This window comes from Tachysurus fulvidraco, chromosome 13 (genome assembly GCF_022655615.1).
Source record: "Tachysurus fulvidraco isolate hzauxx_2018 chromosome 13, HZAU_PFXX_2.0, whole genome shotgun sequence".
Taxonomy (NCBI): domain Eukaryota; kingdom Metazoa; phylum Chordata; class Actinopteri; order Siluriformes; family Bagridae; genus Tachysurus; species Tachysurus fulvidraco.
This window is the reverse complement of record NC_062530.1, coordinates 14770178-14786722: the sequence shown is the minus strand read 5'-3', so window position 1 is coordinate 14786722 and position 16545 is coordinate 14770178. Positions and strand designations below refer to the sequence as shown.

At 40.3% G+C, this 16545-nt stretch overlaps 1 protein-coding gene and 1 long non-coding RNA gene across 2 annotated transcripts in view; one reads left to right on the top strand and one right to left on the bottom strand.

Moving 5' to 3' along the window:
• The window catches only part of cfdp1 (craniofacial development protein 1), a 27592-nt gene extending 14439 nt beyond the window's left edge, over positions 1 to 13153 (top strand). Inside the window, exons 6-7 of the mRNA XM_027161705.2 lie at positions 6455 to 6613; positions 12727 to 13153. Coding sequence (XP_027017506.1) covers positions 6455 to 6613; positions 12727 to 12817 — 250 coding nt within the window. The 3' untranslated portion in view covers positions 12818 to 13153. The remainder of the gene's footprint in view (positions 1 to 6454; positions 6614 to 12726) is intronic.
• LOC113652579 lies at positions 12110 to 16545 on the bottom strand. Its single transcript, XR_003442899.2, has 3 exons — positions 16326 to 16545; positions 14609 to 15586; positions 12110 to 12520 (listed from the first exon to the last, which is right to left on the bottom strand). It is a non-coding gene; the product is annotated as an uncharacterized LOC113652579 (long non-coding RNA).

Below are 16545 nucleotides of genomic sequence, written 5' to 3'. Positions count from 1 at the left end.
CTGATTTGTGCACTCGAAGGCTACTCCAGAGAGAGGAATCCGAGGTTTTATTGTAACTTTTCCATTTTCCTTTCAACCATTTGCATTTTTAGTGCTCATTTCAAAACTTCAGCTTTCCCCAATCTGCTATACAATCTACTTTACACTTAGTCTCAGTCTTCCCTTCAGAAATGTGCTACTCTGCTTTTGTTTGGTTGTTATTTATGGCATGTTCATACTGTATAAATACGTTTTAACAATATGATATGAATGGTGAAAAGGTTGTGCATGCCGGAGTATATCACTTATACAGATTGTGTGCAGTGCACAGTACTGTCGATCTTAATGACGTTAATGAAGTTATCTAAATATGTTCATGTGTGTCTGATCCAAGTGACGTAAAATCAAAGGGCAGGTTGGTTAGTTGCATGTCCTGGTGATTCACTGCAATAGGCAGGTGGTCAGAGGGTAAAAAGTCTTTGATCCTTTAGTATTATGCGCATACAAACACACACACACACACACGGTGCTGTTATGCATGTGTGTGTGTGTGTGTGTGTTTGCACATGTTCATTAGCCAACTCTTAACAGGTGCACTATTTCTTTTTTGTCTATGAAGATTAAATCTGTCCCTCAGCCTGAGAGAGACAGAGCAGGGTGGAGACGCCACAAGCTACACATGTCTTAGCGGACTTTGAAGATCAGAGAGAGGAGGATGCAACTAAGAAGAAAGACAAGGGCTGAATTGGGGAGGATATTGAGAGGCACACACACACAATGCTGTCTGATTCCAGTTGGCTGCACTTCAGTCACACGTCCACTTCCTCCAGCTAGGGCTTTGAGTGGACCTGCTGACAGAAGAGTGACCAGAAGCCACTTGGGGAACTGTATGTTTATAATGGCTTATTTGCTACATAGAATTATTTATTTGAAATGACGATTTGGAACGTATCTATTTTACAGCACAGTACAATTTTGTTCTTTACATATCCTAGCTTGTCAGAGTGGCAGCTTGGTGGTGCTTTTACATTTCCATAGTTATACAGCATTTCAGAAAGGCAAACTTTTTTATTTTTTTAATGACAGCATTGCAAAATTGTGGTTTAGAATAACCAGTTGTGTTGTGCAATACTGTTCATTTCTTTGTTTTCAATTTATTTATTTATTTTTTGCCCTTAATTTTATAAAGTTATATTTGAACACTTTTAGTGTTGAGCATTGGTACAATGTGGCATTACGTTGATCTATAAATGCAAGATAGAAATGAGATGCTTCCTGAGACAACAAAGGAAGAGGAAGAAATCACAAGAAGAACCACGCTTAAGAGAGCCCATCCTCATCTGGGTGACACATGATGGTTACAATTCTGTTTACATTTACATTTGGGAGACGCCATGTACAGAAGAGCTTTTAAGTCTCTATTGATGAATACATTAACACTGGTTTATCAGGTTACAGACTTATAGGTACCATCAACTGGTCAGCTAGTTCAGGTGTTTCAGAAAGAGCTAGGTCTTCACCCGTTTTGATTAGAATTGAATATAGTTTTATTATAAATGTAATTGTGCGTTTGTATTAGTTTTGTTAAGAATGTCGGTCACTGATGCTATCTGCTCCTGGGCTGACTCCTAGATATCACTTCCCTCATTCCCAGTGCTAATAATCCCTCAACATCCTCTCTGAGCAGAAGCGCTGCATGTAGGTCAGCGTTGACACCTCTGGCCTGTCTTTAAGACGTTCAGCAATTGATTTTACTAGACTGCACTGGCTATGTGTTCAAGCCTGCTTCCATCTTTTTCCACTGGCTCTTCACGATGTACTATAAATCTTGGCACCATGTGTAAACCCAAATAAACCACTTTGACCTTGACAATGGCCTTAATGCCTACCATAATAATGATAGACTTGTCTTCATTGTGGTCACTGTGACTGCAGTTATTCTTCAAGTTGATGGGATATGAATTAGTCCTCAAAGTGAAGTCTGTTATGTTTGTGCCAGAACTTGTGAAGTTTAGCTTGGTGTGTGAGCAATGAGCAGTGAATGTTATAAGGGTGGCCTTGAGCAAAATAGAAGGTGGACAAAGAGGAAGAGAGGCGATTAATCCATTTCCTGTCCTGTAATGTTGGACTAGGGCTTGTTAAGCACACAGTTTCTGCACATGTATGAGACAGAGTGAGAGAGACAGTGACAAGCCTCTGGTCATGGGAGAGCTCAGTCTGCAAATAAACTGCTCCAGAATCACAGACTGTCAGACTCCTATCCTGTGTCTGTGATTGTATGTGTATGTAAGTAACTGTGCCCTTCACAACTGGCTCCGTTTTGGTTGAACTAAGTTGTGTTTGTGCTCAGGATCATATCCTGCTCTGCCAGACTCCACTTAACCCTTCCTTCTTACCTTCTCACTCGCTGCTGTCACACACCAGGCAGGATCGACTCGCAGCAGAGTCTTGATTATCTATTGATTCTCTGCCAGACTACTCACACGTGTGCGATCAAGGTACACGTGCATGTGTGAACATCCATCTCAATTCATCCTTCGACCAAGCTGGTGCAGCCGAATTTTGTCATACAAAATATTGTGAGTATAGCAGATGAATATCTCAACCAGTATCTGTCCACAAGGGTCACACGAGGCACAAGATGCATATTTAGCATGGCTTTAGATGCTTTGTATTAGAGTAGAATCTTTTCATTTTGTAATATTGATCTCCATTGTCAGTAAATCCCCCCCCCCCACCACCCACACACACGTTTGTGTGTCTGTGTGCATGCACTTGTTTGTGTGCCCTTGATAGACTTGGTCTTGTGTGGGGAATAGAGCTACACTAAAACAGCTGGCAAAAAGCTGTGTAATCATGGGCTTTGTGATATGTTTTAGTATACAGGTGTGTGTGTGTCTCTGTGTATATACATATGTGACTGTGTGTACACTAGAGCACTGGCTCATTTATTGCCCCTCTAGTCTCTCATCCTTTCTCTGCCTTTTATACACATGCCTACGTTTGCACATACTGATCTCCTGAGAACTGAGCTGGGTTTGTTCCTTCCTGAAGGGCAGCAGAAAAAACATCCAAACAACCAGCGTGGTCCAGAGAATCTTTTCTCTCTCCCTCTTTTTATCTTCTCCCCTTTACCTCTGAACGATGCTGACAGCATCAGCACAGATGGCAAATGCATTCTGTCAGGCAGACTTGAGCCCTGTTTTTCCTCAAACTTGTCTGTCTCTCCTCCTTTACTCTTTCATGCTGCTTCTTCTTTTGTCTTTGGCCTAGATGAATGTATTTCTTTGCGTTTGGGATTTTATGCTATCAGACAAAAGAGGGATTGTTGAGTTGTGTTGTTTAAACAGCAGCAAACAGCACAGAGCTGTGTGGAGTTACAGGGCTAAATATATACATCACTGTACCAATGGAGCAGGAACATGAACTGCACTCCTGTATTGATTACTATACTAATGTGTGTTCTTGTGATATGACCTTCCTGATGCGTGATCATATTAGTCATGCCGTTCAGTAGCACATTGTATGTTGTATTGATGAGCGAGGATAATGTTTTATGACCCGTCCTGAAAGAAATGCGCTATGAAATGCTTCTTTCCCCTCAGTCTATTTTCTTCTATTTTTGGATGGTACCAGTACAGTGTGGAGAATAACTTTGTTACTGATTTTATGGTGTAATATATTTTTTCATCTATTTTTGGTTTTCTTTTTTAAAGTAGTTTATTGGGCAAAAAAAACTTGAAAGCGTTCTGTTTCTTTGCAGTGTTTTTGATGTATGTAGTGTTTTGTTCCTTGACTTGTGTGTAGTGCAATAGATGGTGATCAGAGATATTTTTCTTTTGTTATACCCTGAAAGTGTTGAGAAATTGTAAATAGTTTCATTTTGGTCGATTTAGGAAATGTTCATATTTGGGGGGGGGTTGGGGGGGAGTGCTAGACTAGTGGTTAAAGTTTTGGACTACTGATGAGAAGGTCATGAGTTTGAATCCCAGGGCCTCCAAGCTGCCACCCCTTAGGCCCCTGAGTAAGGCTTATAACCCTCAATTGCCCAGCTGTATAAATGAGATAAATGTAGTTAGTCTGGATAAGGGTGTCTGGCAAATGCCATACATGTAAATGTTTCTAAAGTTGGCCCTTTTTTTAAATTTATTTTCTGTAACTAAGGTGTCGCTCAGTGAGTGATGTACCATAACACAAGTGAGGAGGTGTTTTCTGTATGATCTGTATCGCAAGGCTTCTCAGTTACACATTTAAATGTAGAGTTCCTGTAGTGTGTACACTGTGGATTTGTGGATAATATATATATATATATATATAAGCTTTCAACACATTACATAATAGTAACAGACACACACTAAGGAGTATACAACAAAAGCAAAAATATACATAAGCTTTCAAGCTCCGAGCACCGTATCACAGATCCAAATGATCGATTGAAACAATAGAAACTGGGGAGTGAATACCTGAGTCATCTATGCACCTCTACGCAGTGTCATACCAAATTGCAGAATGTCACAGTTAGAGGCATTTAAACAGTCATGGTATGGTGTACATATATGATTGAAAGTATCAGTGAATAATAGAGGTCATGAGTTCCAGAGGAATAATCTCACTCACCTTTGATTAAAGGGATGCTCATCACTGATCCATGACCTCGGTAAATTTATTCTGGCAGCAAAAGTCAACTTTTTATATTTATCAGTAATAAGCTTGCAAGCCAAACCCGGAAGAAGTGGCAAAGGATTCAGCCATACAATCGAACCAATAATGTTCAATTGGGCTACAACTCTGGACCAGTAAGCCTGGATCATTTGCCGTTTCCATATTCGCTGAGTTTAATCTCCTTTATCAGACTTGCATTTAGGGCAGAGCGGTGAGTGAGATGTATTGTACTTGTGTCTGAAACAAGATGAAATATGTATTCTGAGCAAGATTCTAAGCTGAACGGCTCTTGCACTGTTACAAGCTGAGAGCCTGTTAGCTTGGAGCCAAACTGTCTCCCATTACTTTTCTGGAATAACCACTCCAACTTCTTTTGCCCAGATCAGTCTGAGATGCAAAGTACTAATTGCACCATATGAGCATAGAGCTCTATAGAAAAGGGGAATGAACCTGTATGTAGGAGTATTCCGAAGGATATCTAGGATTATTAAATACACATTGGCTACAACAGCAGAAGACCTCATTAGGTTGTACTCCTGTCAGCCAAGACTAGGAATCTGAGGCTATAGTAGGCAAAGGCTCACTGAAAGTGGACAATGATGAATGAAATAGCAGATTGTATGCTGAGATGCTTTTCTGTTCTCCACAGTTATAAAGAGTGGCTATTAGAGTTGCAGTAAACTAGACTTTCTGTCTCGCTGTGTCTGAAATATGCAAACCGACCCAAGTACTAACAACCATGCCACATTTAGCTAAAATCGCATTGTATTTTCTCATTCTGATGTTTGATGTTAACGTTAATCGTAGCTCTTAACCTGTACCTGGATGAGTTGATGCGTTTCAGTGCCACCAAATGATCATATAATGACTGTGCAGGTTTGCAGCTGTTCCTATTAAAGTGGCTGTAGTTATTACATAAGTGTTATATAAGCGCAACCCAAAATAGAAAATATACAGGACCCGTGCATTCGCATACAGGATAGCAGGAGCATCATTCCAGATGAGCCAGGAACTGAGCAAATTGTATGACCAGACCATAAATCTAGCAGCACTGGAGAGCCTGAGTGCCTAATGTACCTGTGAGGAAGAATTTAGTATGAAGTAAACTTTTAGAGTGACTATTTTGTGCAGCCATTTCTCTATTTGCAGAAGGATAAAGTTGATGGCTGATTTTATACATACACACACACACATACACACACACACACACACACACACACACACACACACACCCATCCCTAAGAAATGCTAAGAAATTGAATCTCGTTTCAAAAGAACGCCTTTTTGCTGTGACTCACCTGGGCGTGAAAACATTTCATCCTTGGGCCCTGTTCCTCTCCAGCACTATTCCGTCTCCTCTCACCTCTCGACCCCCACCCCAATCACCCCCCTTTTCACAACATCCCACTAGCCTGATGGTTTCTCTTTTCCCTGACACAGATCATTTAACATTCCATTACTGAAGCCAAGCTCAGCACCAGTGTCAAAATGCCTCCTGTATCACTGAAAATGAACATCTTTGTTTCAGGAGCATTAGAAATCGCTCCATTAAAGCATAAAAAAAGTTGCTATCACCTCTAACCCTCATTGTCCCCTGTGCTGAACCCCTGCTTGTTTTTCTCCCTTCTCTGTCATGTGATCTTCATGTGCCTCATATTTGTCTGTTGTGTTTTGACGCATTCATGCTGGTTTCTGCTTTGATGATGCTCAAAACACTTTTTTTTTTTTTGTTTGTTTGGTAAAGTCATTTTAACTTCCTTCTCCATCTTGATTAAACATATCCTTTTAACGAATATTTTCCTGTCTCTCTTAGCGTAAAGAGACCAGCGGGGATGGGCAGCGTCCTGAACCGCATTGGAGCAAAGAAGCCTAAAATGAGCACTCTGGAGAAGTCCAAGCTGGACTGGGACTCGTTCAAATACGAGGAGGGCATCACTGAAGACCTGGCCATTCATAATCGAGGAAAAGAAGGGTGAGTCTACAGTAGTTGTATAATTACAAAACTTCTGATTTTTGCCCATAATCATTTCTAAAGTTCTGATTTGGTGTATGCTTGTCCTCAGATGGGGATTTTTTCAGACCAAAGTCGCTTCTTTGCCATTTGCTATGTTCAATTTTGTGTAAAATGTGCAGCAGTTTAAATGATCGAGTTCTTTTTAAAGATTCCTATTTGCTTTACATTACATTACCCGGGTTAGTGCACATGGGGGTTGGGGGTTTGATTCCCACCCTGCTTGTGCAGAGCCCATTCATCCACTAAAGCATTTTTAGAGTTTAAAGAATGAGAATTGTGAGGCTTTTAATGTAAATCTGAACTGAAACCTTTTGCCATCTCACCAGCTGCTGGAGCTCGAACCATACTGACTTCACACCTGCTCTCAGTCACTGACCACTGAAGTTTGGGATGAGTGAGAAAAGTTTTATAGAACAGCACAGTGTACATTGAGTTGTTAGGACCTCTGTTTTAGCTGTTGGAAAGATGACTGGAGGTCCAACGTCTGAATGCACAAGCGACTTCTTCAGCACTGTTACAATTCAAAAAGTGACATTTCTTGTGATGTCTGCTGACAAAGTCATGTTGTGTACTAGGCTTTACGTCTACAGAGCGCTCTATCCTCAAGCTTCAGCCAGACGTCTGAAATTGCATGTTTTCATTTAAATAGTACATACACACAGATACTTTACGTTGGCTTTGTTTACCTATAATTAAGTTATTTCAGGCGTGTGTGTGTTTAAGAGTGCTCTGCATGCTGCTCGGAGAGGCTTTATGTAAAGAATCAGAGACCTACTCACCCGTATGCATGCAGGGCTGTTAGTTTGATGATCTGTTTGCATGAGTGCCATGTGCGTACACACACACACACACACCCCTACCTTTTTAGACTGCTCATCACACAGGCTTCTTATTGCAGATTTTATGATATTAATGGCTATGAAATTAAAGATGATTTCTGAATGTTCGAGATTTTTGTTAGGAGATCATGAGATCGAACCCTGACAATGCCACAGATATCTACCGTATAAAAGCATTCTCGGCTCTGCTCTCTGGAAGGGACGTATATTATTGCCGTTACCATTATAATGACAAACAGATCCAGTCACAGTTATCTGTGAGCTCATGCACATGGCCAGTCAGTGCATCTCCTCTGAGTGTGTTATGTTGTCTGGTGACATAGCATGAGCAGCATTTCAGGGGATAAAACAGGGCTGGCTAGTGTCATGTATCTTTTAGAACACGTGTAAGCCCTCGCCTCCTTTGATGGTAGTTGTGGTGTGCTGGCGAGATCTAGTTTCTGCTTTGAAAATCAGTAAATGACCTAACTGGGAGAAAAGGGGGTCAAAATAGTGGTTAGTTGAAGTGGCTGGAAGACGTTAATGTTTAGTGGAGATTTACATTGACAAGAGGGGAACCGATTTTTGGTGGCACGGCAAGGGGTGTAATGCAAAGAGGGCAGTGCAAGTAGTGCAAAAGCACATTAGCTCATTGATTTCAGATAGTCACAGCTTCTGAGCCTGTGCTGCCTATGAGCTCGAAGTGAACCTTAATAGAAAATTGCAGTGTTTCCCGCCATAAAACAGACAGCGGTGATTGCAGAGAGCAAACATTTCTCAGTTCAGTCTGACGCTAATAAACCTGTGATGTTATTGATATACAAGCGTTTCCTTTTGCTGAAAATGGACAGTATATCTCATTTTAATGGGACATCATTTGTTTTAAGGTTAAATAAGTGGGTTTTATGCACATTCTGTAGCTATCCTTGTTCTTCGCTTGGCAATCCTCTGATGATCCTGAGGAAACCATGGCAACTGGCAGTAACCTAATACAGGAATGCCCACCACTGACCAACATGGAAGACAAAGAAGATCTGTGAATGCAGGGTCCTATTGAAATAAAGGACTTTTCTTTTCTATTCTTTCTTTTTTAAACCTACAACAAATTTCTAAATGTCATATAGCATATATGTATATGTATATGTATATACATATATTCCCTCATATGAAATGCATCACTGTAGCCTTTGATATTCCTTTTCTCTTTTTAAGCCTCTTCAGCTCTCATCAGCTTTGCTAAAGGACTATTATAAACAGAGTAAACAGACGATGAATGTAATAACACCTGGGTTCCCTTTGGGGAATCGTTCTATACCTCAGTCCTTTTATAATTTACTGAACCCTGACACGAGTGTGCTACCTCTGTGAAGCTAAATATATTACAGCACATTGATAAACATGTCACTTTTATGGTATTTTCAGACATTCTAGTGTACTCAGGGCAGGTATTACTTTTCTTGCATCAAACTGTGTGTATGTTGAGATAATCACTGTCCTGATATCATTTGACTTCTCTCCTGTCATCCCTTGAGTTTCTCAGTAATTACAAGTCGATTAGTTGGTTTATGATGACTAGCCGATTGCTGAGTTTCATGCCCGCTCTCGGTATGTCATCATATTCGCATTTGAATCTCCTTTCTGAAGAGCTGAAGAGTCTACCGAGGTCTCCATAATCACCTAGCCTGCAGCTGTTGTGTGAGCCAGCTAGGGGTTGCTTTGAAGGCTGGGGCTTATGGGAGTAGAGATTTACTTCAGGGGATACTATTACACAATGACATCATCTATACACATGACACAAGTCCCACCTCTTACAGTATATTGAGTTTAACCCCTTCAGTGTCTCAAGGAGATGCATCTCAGTGCTCAAGCTAAACAGAGATGGGCTTTTTGTTGGCGCTGGTGCAGAATGTGCTCCAAGCCTCAATGGACTGTGGTTGAGAGGAGCCCAAAATTAAAAACCTGGGCCGGGGTTAAAAATAAGATTTTTCTGACGGACTAAATTAGAGCATGCTGCTGGTTCTGTGTTTCTGAATCCTTATGGGATGGATGTGGTTTGGATGGGGAAGTGGACATGGTGTGGAGGGTGTGGTGATGGACATGATGGAGCTAAAAAGTGCTTGATGTGCTTGTGGGGCACAGACTCCAAGGTCTAGGATCATCCCAGTGTAGGATTGACCGATTCTGAATCTGCAGTCGATGTAGGTTTCTTTCTGTATTGTAGCATTTCCAGTCATCTTCTGATTTTTCAGGTTCCGTTCTTTCTTATTTATTTATTTTTTCAGTGGATAATTACCATCAAGGCTTGTACTTCCATGAGTGATTAGCATAGTGAAGAGATCAGAGCTAGGGTTTTCTTCTGGGAAGAAACACAAGGGAGCAGTCTAACCAAGAGGGAAATCTAGAAATCTAGTGTTTACTGAATGAGGAAGCCACACAGTTAGGTGTCTGTAAAGGGCTGATGAAACAAATAATGGGATACAAATCTAATCCAGTCGGGACCCACATATCACATATAGTTCCCCAGCACCCCCACCCCAAAGAGCCTTCTTATGCGAATGCAGTTGGTCTGTGGGTTTCTCTCTCAGCTGCTCCCACTAAATGTGCTCTCAATCCTTCTATAGAGATTTTGACAGCAGGTTTGTTTCTATTTTGAGCAACGTTTTCTAGACTCATTTTACAACACTGCCCAAAAACATTGCTCAAACACCTGCAACCAATTATAGTGAAATGATTTCCAAAGTGTGCTCAGTTCTTCTCGTTGTCATGCATCATATCATCATAAATAGCATTTCATACAGTTGTTCATCAGAGCTATGTGGAGTTACATATTATGATTTGAATTTTTTGGACAGTTTCATCATTAGGAAATTTATTTGTGTCTGAGGGTAAGTTTGCCTGTTAAATGATTAAATCGGTGAAAAAGATTTGAGACACCAAGCTTGACCTTATTAAATATTAAATGATTTATGCTTGTTGCATTGACGAATTTAAATAGTCAGAAGTGGTGGAGGAATTTTTACAGATAATCCGTCCTTCCATCTATCTGATATTCTTGTTAGCGCAGTATCTTAAGGATGCATGGCTGAATGTTTATAGAATTTGATATGGGACATCAGTGTAACCAACAGCTGAACGCTTAGATTTTTGGTATAGATCCAAACATTGTCAAGGTCATAGCAGGGTCAAATGTGCTTCACTAGCGTTCTTCCTATTCAAGGTACAGTTTAATGGTATTTACGGCTTCCTTGATGTCCAGTTGTTTAGATACGTGTTTAGTATAAAGAGCATAAATCACAGATTTGGTTTTGATTTGAAACTCAGGTTTTCAGATGTGACCTCATAATACGTGGAAGTTCATCTCGATTTCATGCAGGCAGGAATTTATCAGGCTGTTGTCTCTATAACCAAATCTCTGCACCTTAGAACACCAGCTTGTGCTCTCTATAAGCACTTTGAGACTGTATCTCGTTATACTTAATATTATTTAGAATAATAGGTCATGCTGGGGTGTCAAATCTCATGAGAATGAACATTACCATAGAAACAACCTCCTCACTCTGGTTGGCTTGACACTTATGAGTCACATTAAACCATAAACATCACGCAGACTTGACACTCGTACAAAGCGATACATCAATCAAAATCAGTTGTGCAGGCAACAAGCTCCTGTGTTTAAGCAAGATTCCCATTGCGCAGACTAAAAGAAATCACAAGAAGAAATTTCATGTCATGAATCTCATGGCAGCGGCGGGAGGCTGTGTGAGGGGACAGTGGTGTTTAACAGGAAACATGGCGAACACATCACATTGTCACCATATTATCATCAAATTCAAAAAGACTGAAAGGGTTGCAGACCAACCAGAAAGGAGATGTCCACGTACATCCACTGACCGATATGGTGCTGGCATAGCTATAGTCCCTTTAGGAACAGATTTAAATAGATGTATCTGTTCTTTACGCTTCTTGATCGCTTACACTTAAGATCCATCCACAGTCTTGTGTCGTCGGCTGTTGCTCAGATGACGTGGCTCCTGCTGAGCATGATCACTAAGCTTATATGGAAAAGACAGCATGCCTTATTAACATTATTTCCCTGAAATGTATTTTGCGGCTTAGCAATTTGACATGAATTGCAACCAATTGAAACAAACAAATTGCTTCCTGTTTCACATGATTAATCCCACTTCTTTCTGTCTAAGCAGAGCTCTTCTCATCTCGATCTTTTGTGTTGCTCATGCGGCGCAGTTAAGGAGCAGGCGCTGTTCAGATTTGTATCACATTTAGGCCACGTTACAAAGGCAATGTGAATGTAGCATGAGGTTTTATGACATTTAAGATGTGTGTCAGCAGTGACTGAATGTAACAATAGCCATTTCTTTATTCACTCGGTTACACAGGACACAGCAGAAAGGAAATCCTTCATAGACAGGAAGTGTTTACATGATACTTTTTAGTCTGTGTGTGTGCATACAGAGATACAATCTTGTTTTTCTTTTTTTTTGGGGGGGGGGGGTAATGAGTGGTATGAAGTATGTTATCTGCACAGGAAACAATGTGATGCAGAAAGGCATGGTTGCTTTTTTTGCAATTCATGTTTATTAATTAGCACTCTATGAATGAAATACAGAGCCTGCTGTCATCATTACTAATGTTTAATCCATGCATGTACTGGAATACAATTTAAAGCACCATAGTGGTGTTGGACTGGGTGTTTGACAAAATTGAAAGTAGATCCTGTTTCTTCCATCAAATGCAAGAACGTGTGTGTGTGTGTGTTGTGTGTGTGTGGTCGCTATAATGAGCTTTGCGATTGCAAACTGCAAAAGACAGACCTGAAGCTAGAGCACTACATTTGCATACATATCCAGAACGCTCCAGTCTCAAATATAACACATCAGCGTATTTTGTAAGTTGTATTTGCAGCTTAATGAATCATCTCCATCAATCAGTGAATCCTTTCAGTCGACCAAGACCGAGTCTTGTTCCAGCTCGTTCTATCAGCTTCCAGCAATTCAGTGCATGCAGCACTATTGTGTGTTGGATAAGTCTGAAGAAAAAAAATTCAGAACAAAAAACATACAAGGACGTTATAATAGAAAATAACGATTCGTTATTTTACAACAGTTTGTTGTTCAGCTCATGCAGACGTCTGTTCAGGCTACACTGTGCAACTAAAGAATCCTAATGAATCCTTTAACTGCAGTCACTGAAAATACAAAGCTTTCTTCTCTCCTGCTTTGTCTGTTTCTGTAGGTATATGGAGAGGAAGAACTTTTTGGAGCGGGTGGACCAGAGACAGTTTGAGCTGGAGAAAGGCGTTCGGCTTAGCAACATGAAACGATGACCGGAATGGACAACGTGTATCCAGTAACCTGCATACACAACAACATGGACTGTTCACTCTGAGCTCAGAGGCAGAAAGCACAGAGTGAAGTACATCATTCACTCTTGTCTTCTGTACACTAAACTGATCAAAGAGGAAACAATAGTGAAAAAGTGGCAATGATAGGTTCTGGTGAGATGAAACCAGATACATGTAGTGTAGCTTAGGTATTAGATCAGCCAAGACGTTTTTGATGTCCACATTTTGCTCACCATTGATAGATATTTTTCAGTCATAAATAGTTAATCTGCTCACTGTAGTTTATGCTACTGGCAAAATAAATCTTTCCCAACTGGTCATGTGACTAATGGTTTTCTTTTTCATTTATTATTATTAAAATGCTTAGCTAATAAGTAAGATAATAAATTATTTCAGTATGCACTTCCTAAATCAGTGCAAATTCTAGGCCCAATGCAAAACTAATCAAAACAAATTTGAACACAAAATGTCTTGGCTGCAGTTCACATACCAGCTTCCCATCACGTAAAACGCAAAGGTCACACAGCCGTCACTGGCACAAAAAGACAGAAGTTGTTATCCATCAGCGTCTCTGCAGAGCTTCTAACGCACAGGATTTGGAGCAGGCAACTATCTGATCTGTGTGTTGGATGAGAAAGGATACTAAATAAGAAATGTTGAGGACCTAGACTGTAGTTATTAGTTTTTAATATTAGCCACTGTTTTAGACTCTGGATTCTTGTCATTCATTTACTCATCTGGTGTTTAAACCCTTTCATGAGGTGAGTCAAGTGTGTTACTGAATGGAAACCATAAAAATACACATCGCATTGGGTTCACAGGACAAAGAGCTGGGATCCCTACTGACCCTGAATAAAAGATCAGCCACAGCTTAAAATGAAAACAACTTTCAGGGATCCTTTCAGGATAAATAAACCTGTGATGTATGGATGTTTATTTGTTTCTATATATATGTTATTTCTTATTCAGACAGTTTGACTTGTTAAAGTTTGATGGCAGTTACATCTCTCGTGCTATAAATGTCTTTTAAATGCACCAGCTTGTATTTGGGTCAATATCTTAAGTTATTATTCTGCCCTGATCTCAAAGGAAAGACCAGCATCATAATAGTTGCCTCAGACTGTTTAATCATATTTGCCATGTCGAACAGATGCCCTGTCTTATGCCTCCTCAGCATCCCAAAACAAATACTCATTAAGAGGATTTCTCACGTGTCCTATTTCTCCATTGCAACACATTCAATTCTATGCAATCACCTAAGGTCATGTTCATGTTCCTCTTTTAAATGAGATGTTGCATATACCGACCTCTACTCAGGAGTTAAGGCTCTGACATTGTTACTCATTTCATCACAGTTTGCCACAAGGTGATGTTAAATGTCCACATACCATCCACTTGCAAGTACATACATTCATGAGCACTTCAGGTAGAAATGGCTGAAAGCTGAGCTAAGACGGATGAACTACAAAGTGGGGGGGGAGATGCGCCTGGTTCCACTCCTTTAACTCAACAACAGGATTCTGATGCTACAGAAAGCGCAGGACAGTTAAAGAGAAACTTCACATAGTCTTTTTTCAGTCTGCTGACAAAAAATGACAAAGATGATGACAAGAAACCAGATACAGCTTGTGTATTAGATCAGCCAAGATATGCAGGGGTTCCTAATAAATTGGCTGGTGATTGCATACATTAGTGAAAACTAAAATGACCCCTTTATTCTCAGAACCAGAGACATTTTTCAAGGTATCCTCTGTTTCCTCATTGCTAACTCACCTGGGTATGTTATGGTATGTTTCTGCCCTTTGGATCTGCCTGATCCATCCTGATGCCCTACTTCTGGCTGGAGTCTCATCATCTGCTACTGCTGAGAATGGCCCAACACGAAAAGCCTGGAGATACAATGGGATAACTGTGAATAGCACCACATAGAAACAATGGAAATGACTTTGGAAATGCACTGAAGAGTAAATAACTGGAACATGATGGACTTCATATTAAAACTATAAATAATCCTGATTATGTAGTTACACTTTCTGACCATATAATGTACAGGTATTGAAGGGAAAGGATTTATAATCACACACTCTGGTGTCCTTCAGATGAGTCTGGTTCCTCACATGGATTTATCCTGATTGTTTTTCTTTTCACCACTGCCTCAGGCTTGTTTATTAGGGATACATTTATAAATATGGATAAAATGTATTCATAAATCTTATATCCTGATCCATTGAGCCTTGTTTCTGTAAAGCTGCTTTGTGACGATGTCGGCTGTTTCTAGTGCTACACACGTACAGTAAAAATTGAATATGGTTGATCTAATGATTTTGTTTTCTCCAGACAGCTTCTGATATCTGGGGGTGTATCAGTATCATTTCACTGAAAAAAAGAACTGTTTTGTTTATAAAGCTTCTCCCATCTATTACTAAGTGGGTCCTATGGTTGTTTACTTCCATTTCCACTGGAAGCCAGTTGGAGCCAACATTTTATCTCCTTGTTGATGTAATTGCATTCCCAGCATGGTGTTGTGAACACCTCTCGCTCTCTCTCAATATCCATCTCTCAGCAGTGTGCCCTTTTTCTGTAGGAGTGGATGGATGTGCTACACGTGAAAAAGCAGGCTGCTTTAATGCCTGTGGTGCAGGTGCGTTGTCCGTCTGTGCAGGTGGAGTGCAATGTATTATACACATCAGTCTCCTCACTTGGTGACTCTCCTCCCACTGCTGCTCAGTAGCCTGCACTCAAAATGGCCTCCTGCCGAGAGAAGAGAAATCAGAGATCATTTTCACACCCACCCTGATGCCTACTGCCTACGTATCCTAAAACAAAGCACAGAAATCAAGCATGTATCCCAGGTTTGTTGCATTCTCTTGACATTCAAGATCAGTATTCTCATCTTTATTCCAGCTCACCTTGCCATTCCTCTATACGGTCCTTACACTCGGTTAATCATATGCATATATGCAGAGACACAGAAGAAATCATTCGGCTTTGGGATTATTTCATGAACTGACATGCATCCGTTACAAATGTGACAAAAAAAAACAAACGCTTATTTGCTTTTGACCTTCACCTAAAATCCTTAAAGCCACAGAATTTGTCAGGGAAACCTTCGGCTCTTTGGGTCATGTACAGGTTTAGTTATTGTAATCCTCTGCCATGTTGAAGTGTCTTCCCAGTTTTGAATGCAATGTTCTCTTGGACTTCAGGGGACTGCAATCAATTTTCATATATATTCTTAATCAGTAATGAAATTCATTCTGACAATTTCTCAGTGCCACTGATTACTTTTTGATTACTAGCTCTCCATGAACATGTCTGGAAGTATTCCCTTGTCTCTCTTTTTGAGGCTTTGCATTCACATTTTCCCAACCTTCCCCTTCAGTACATCGCTTGTTTGTTGCTTTTGGTTTTTTTTTGACCTCAGTCTTGATTTTTAGATGTTTTCATTACCATGAATATAATAAATATTATAACCCTCCATCTTTATTACCTCCTTTTTTACCACCTCTTTCATCGTCTCCTACTCCTCCTCCTCCTTGTCCTTCTCCACCTTTTCACTCCCTATTTCTTCTTTTCTCTTTCACCATCTTTTCTTCTTCTTTTCCTCTACCAGCTCCTTCAATTTAATGTTTTTCGCAGCAACGAGCGGCCTCGAAGTGATCAGACTACAGACAGAAGAAAGAGAGCAGACGGGGTCAGGATCAGTTGTA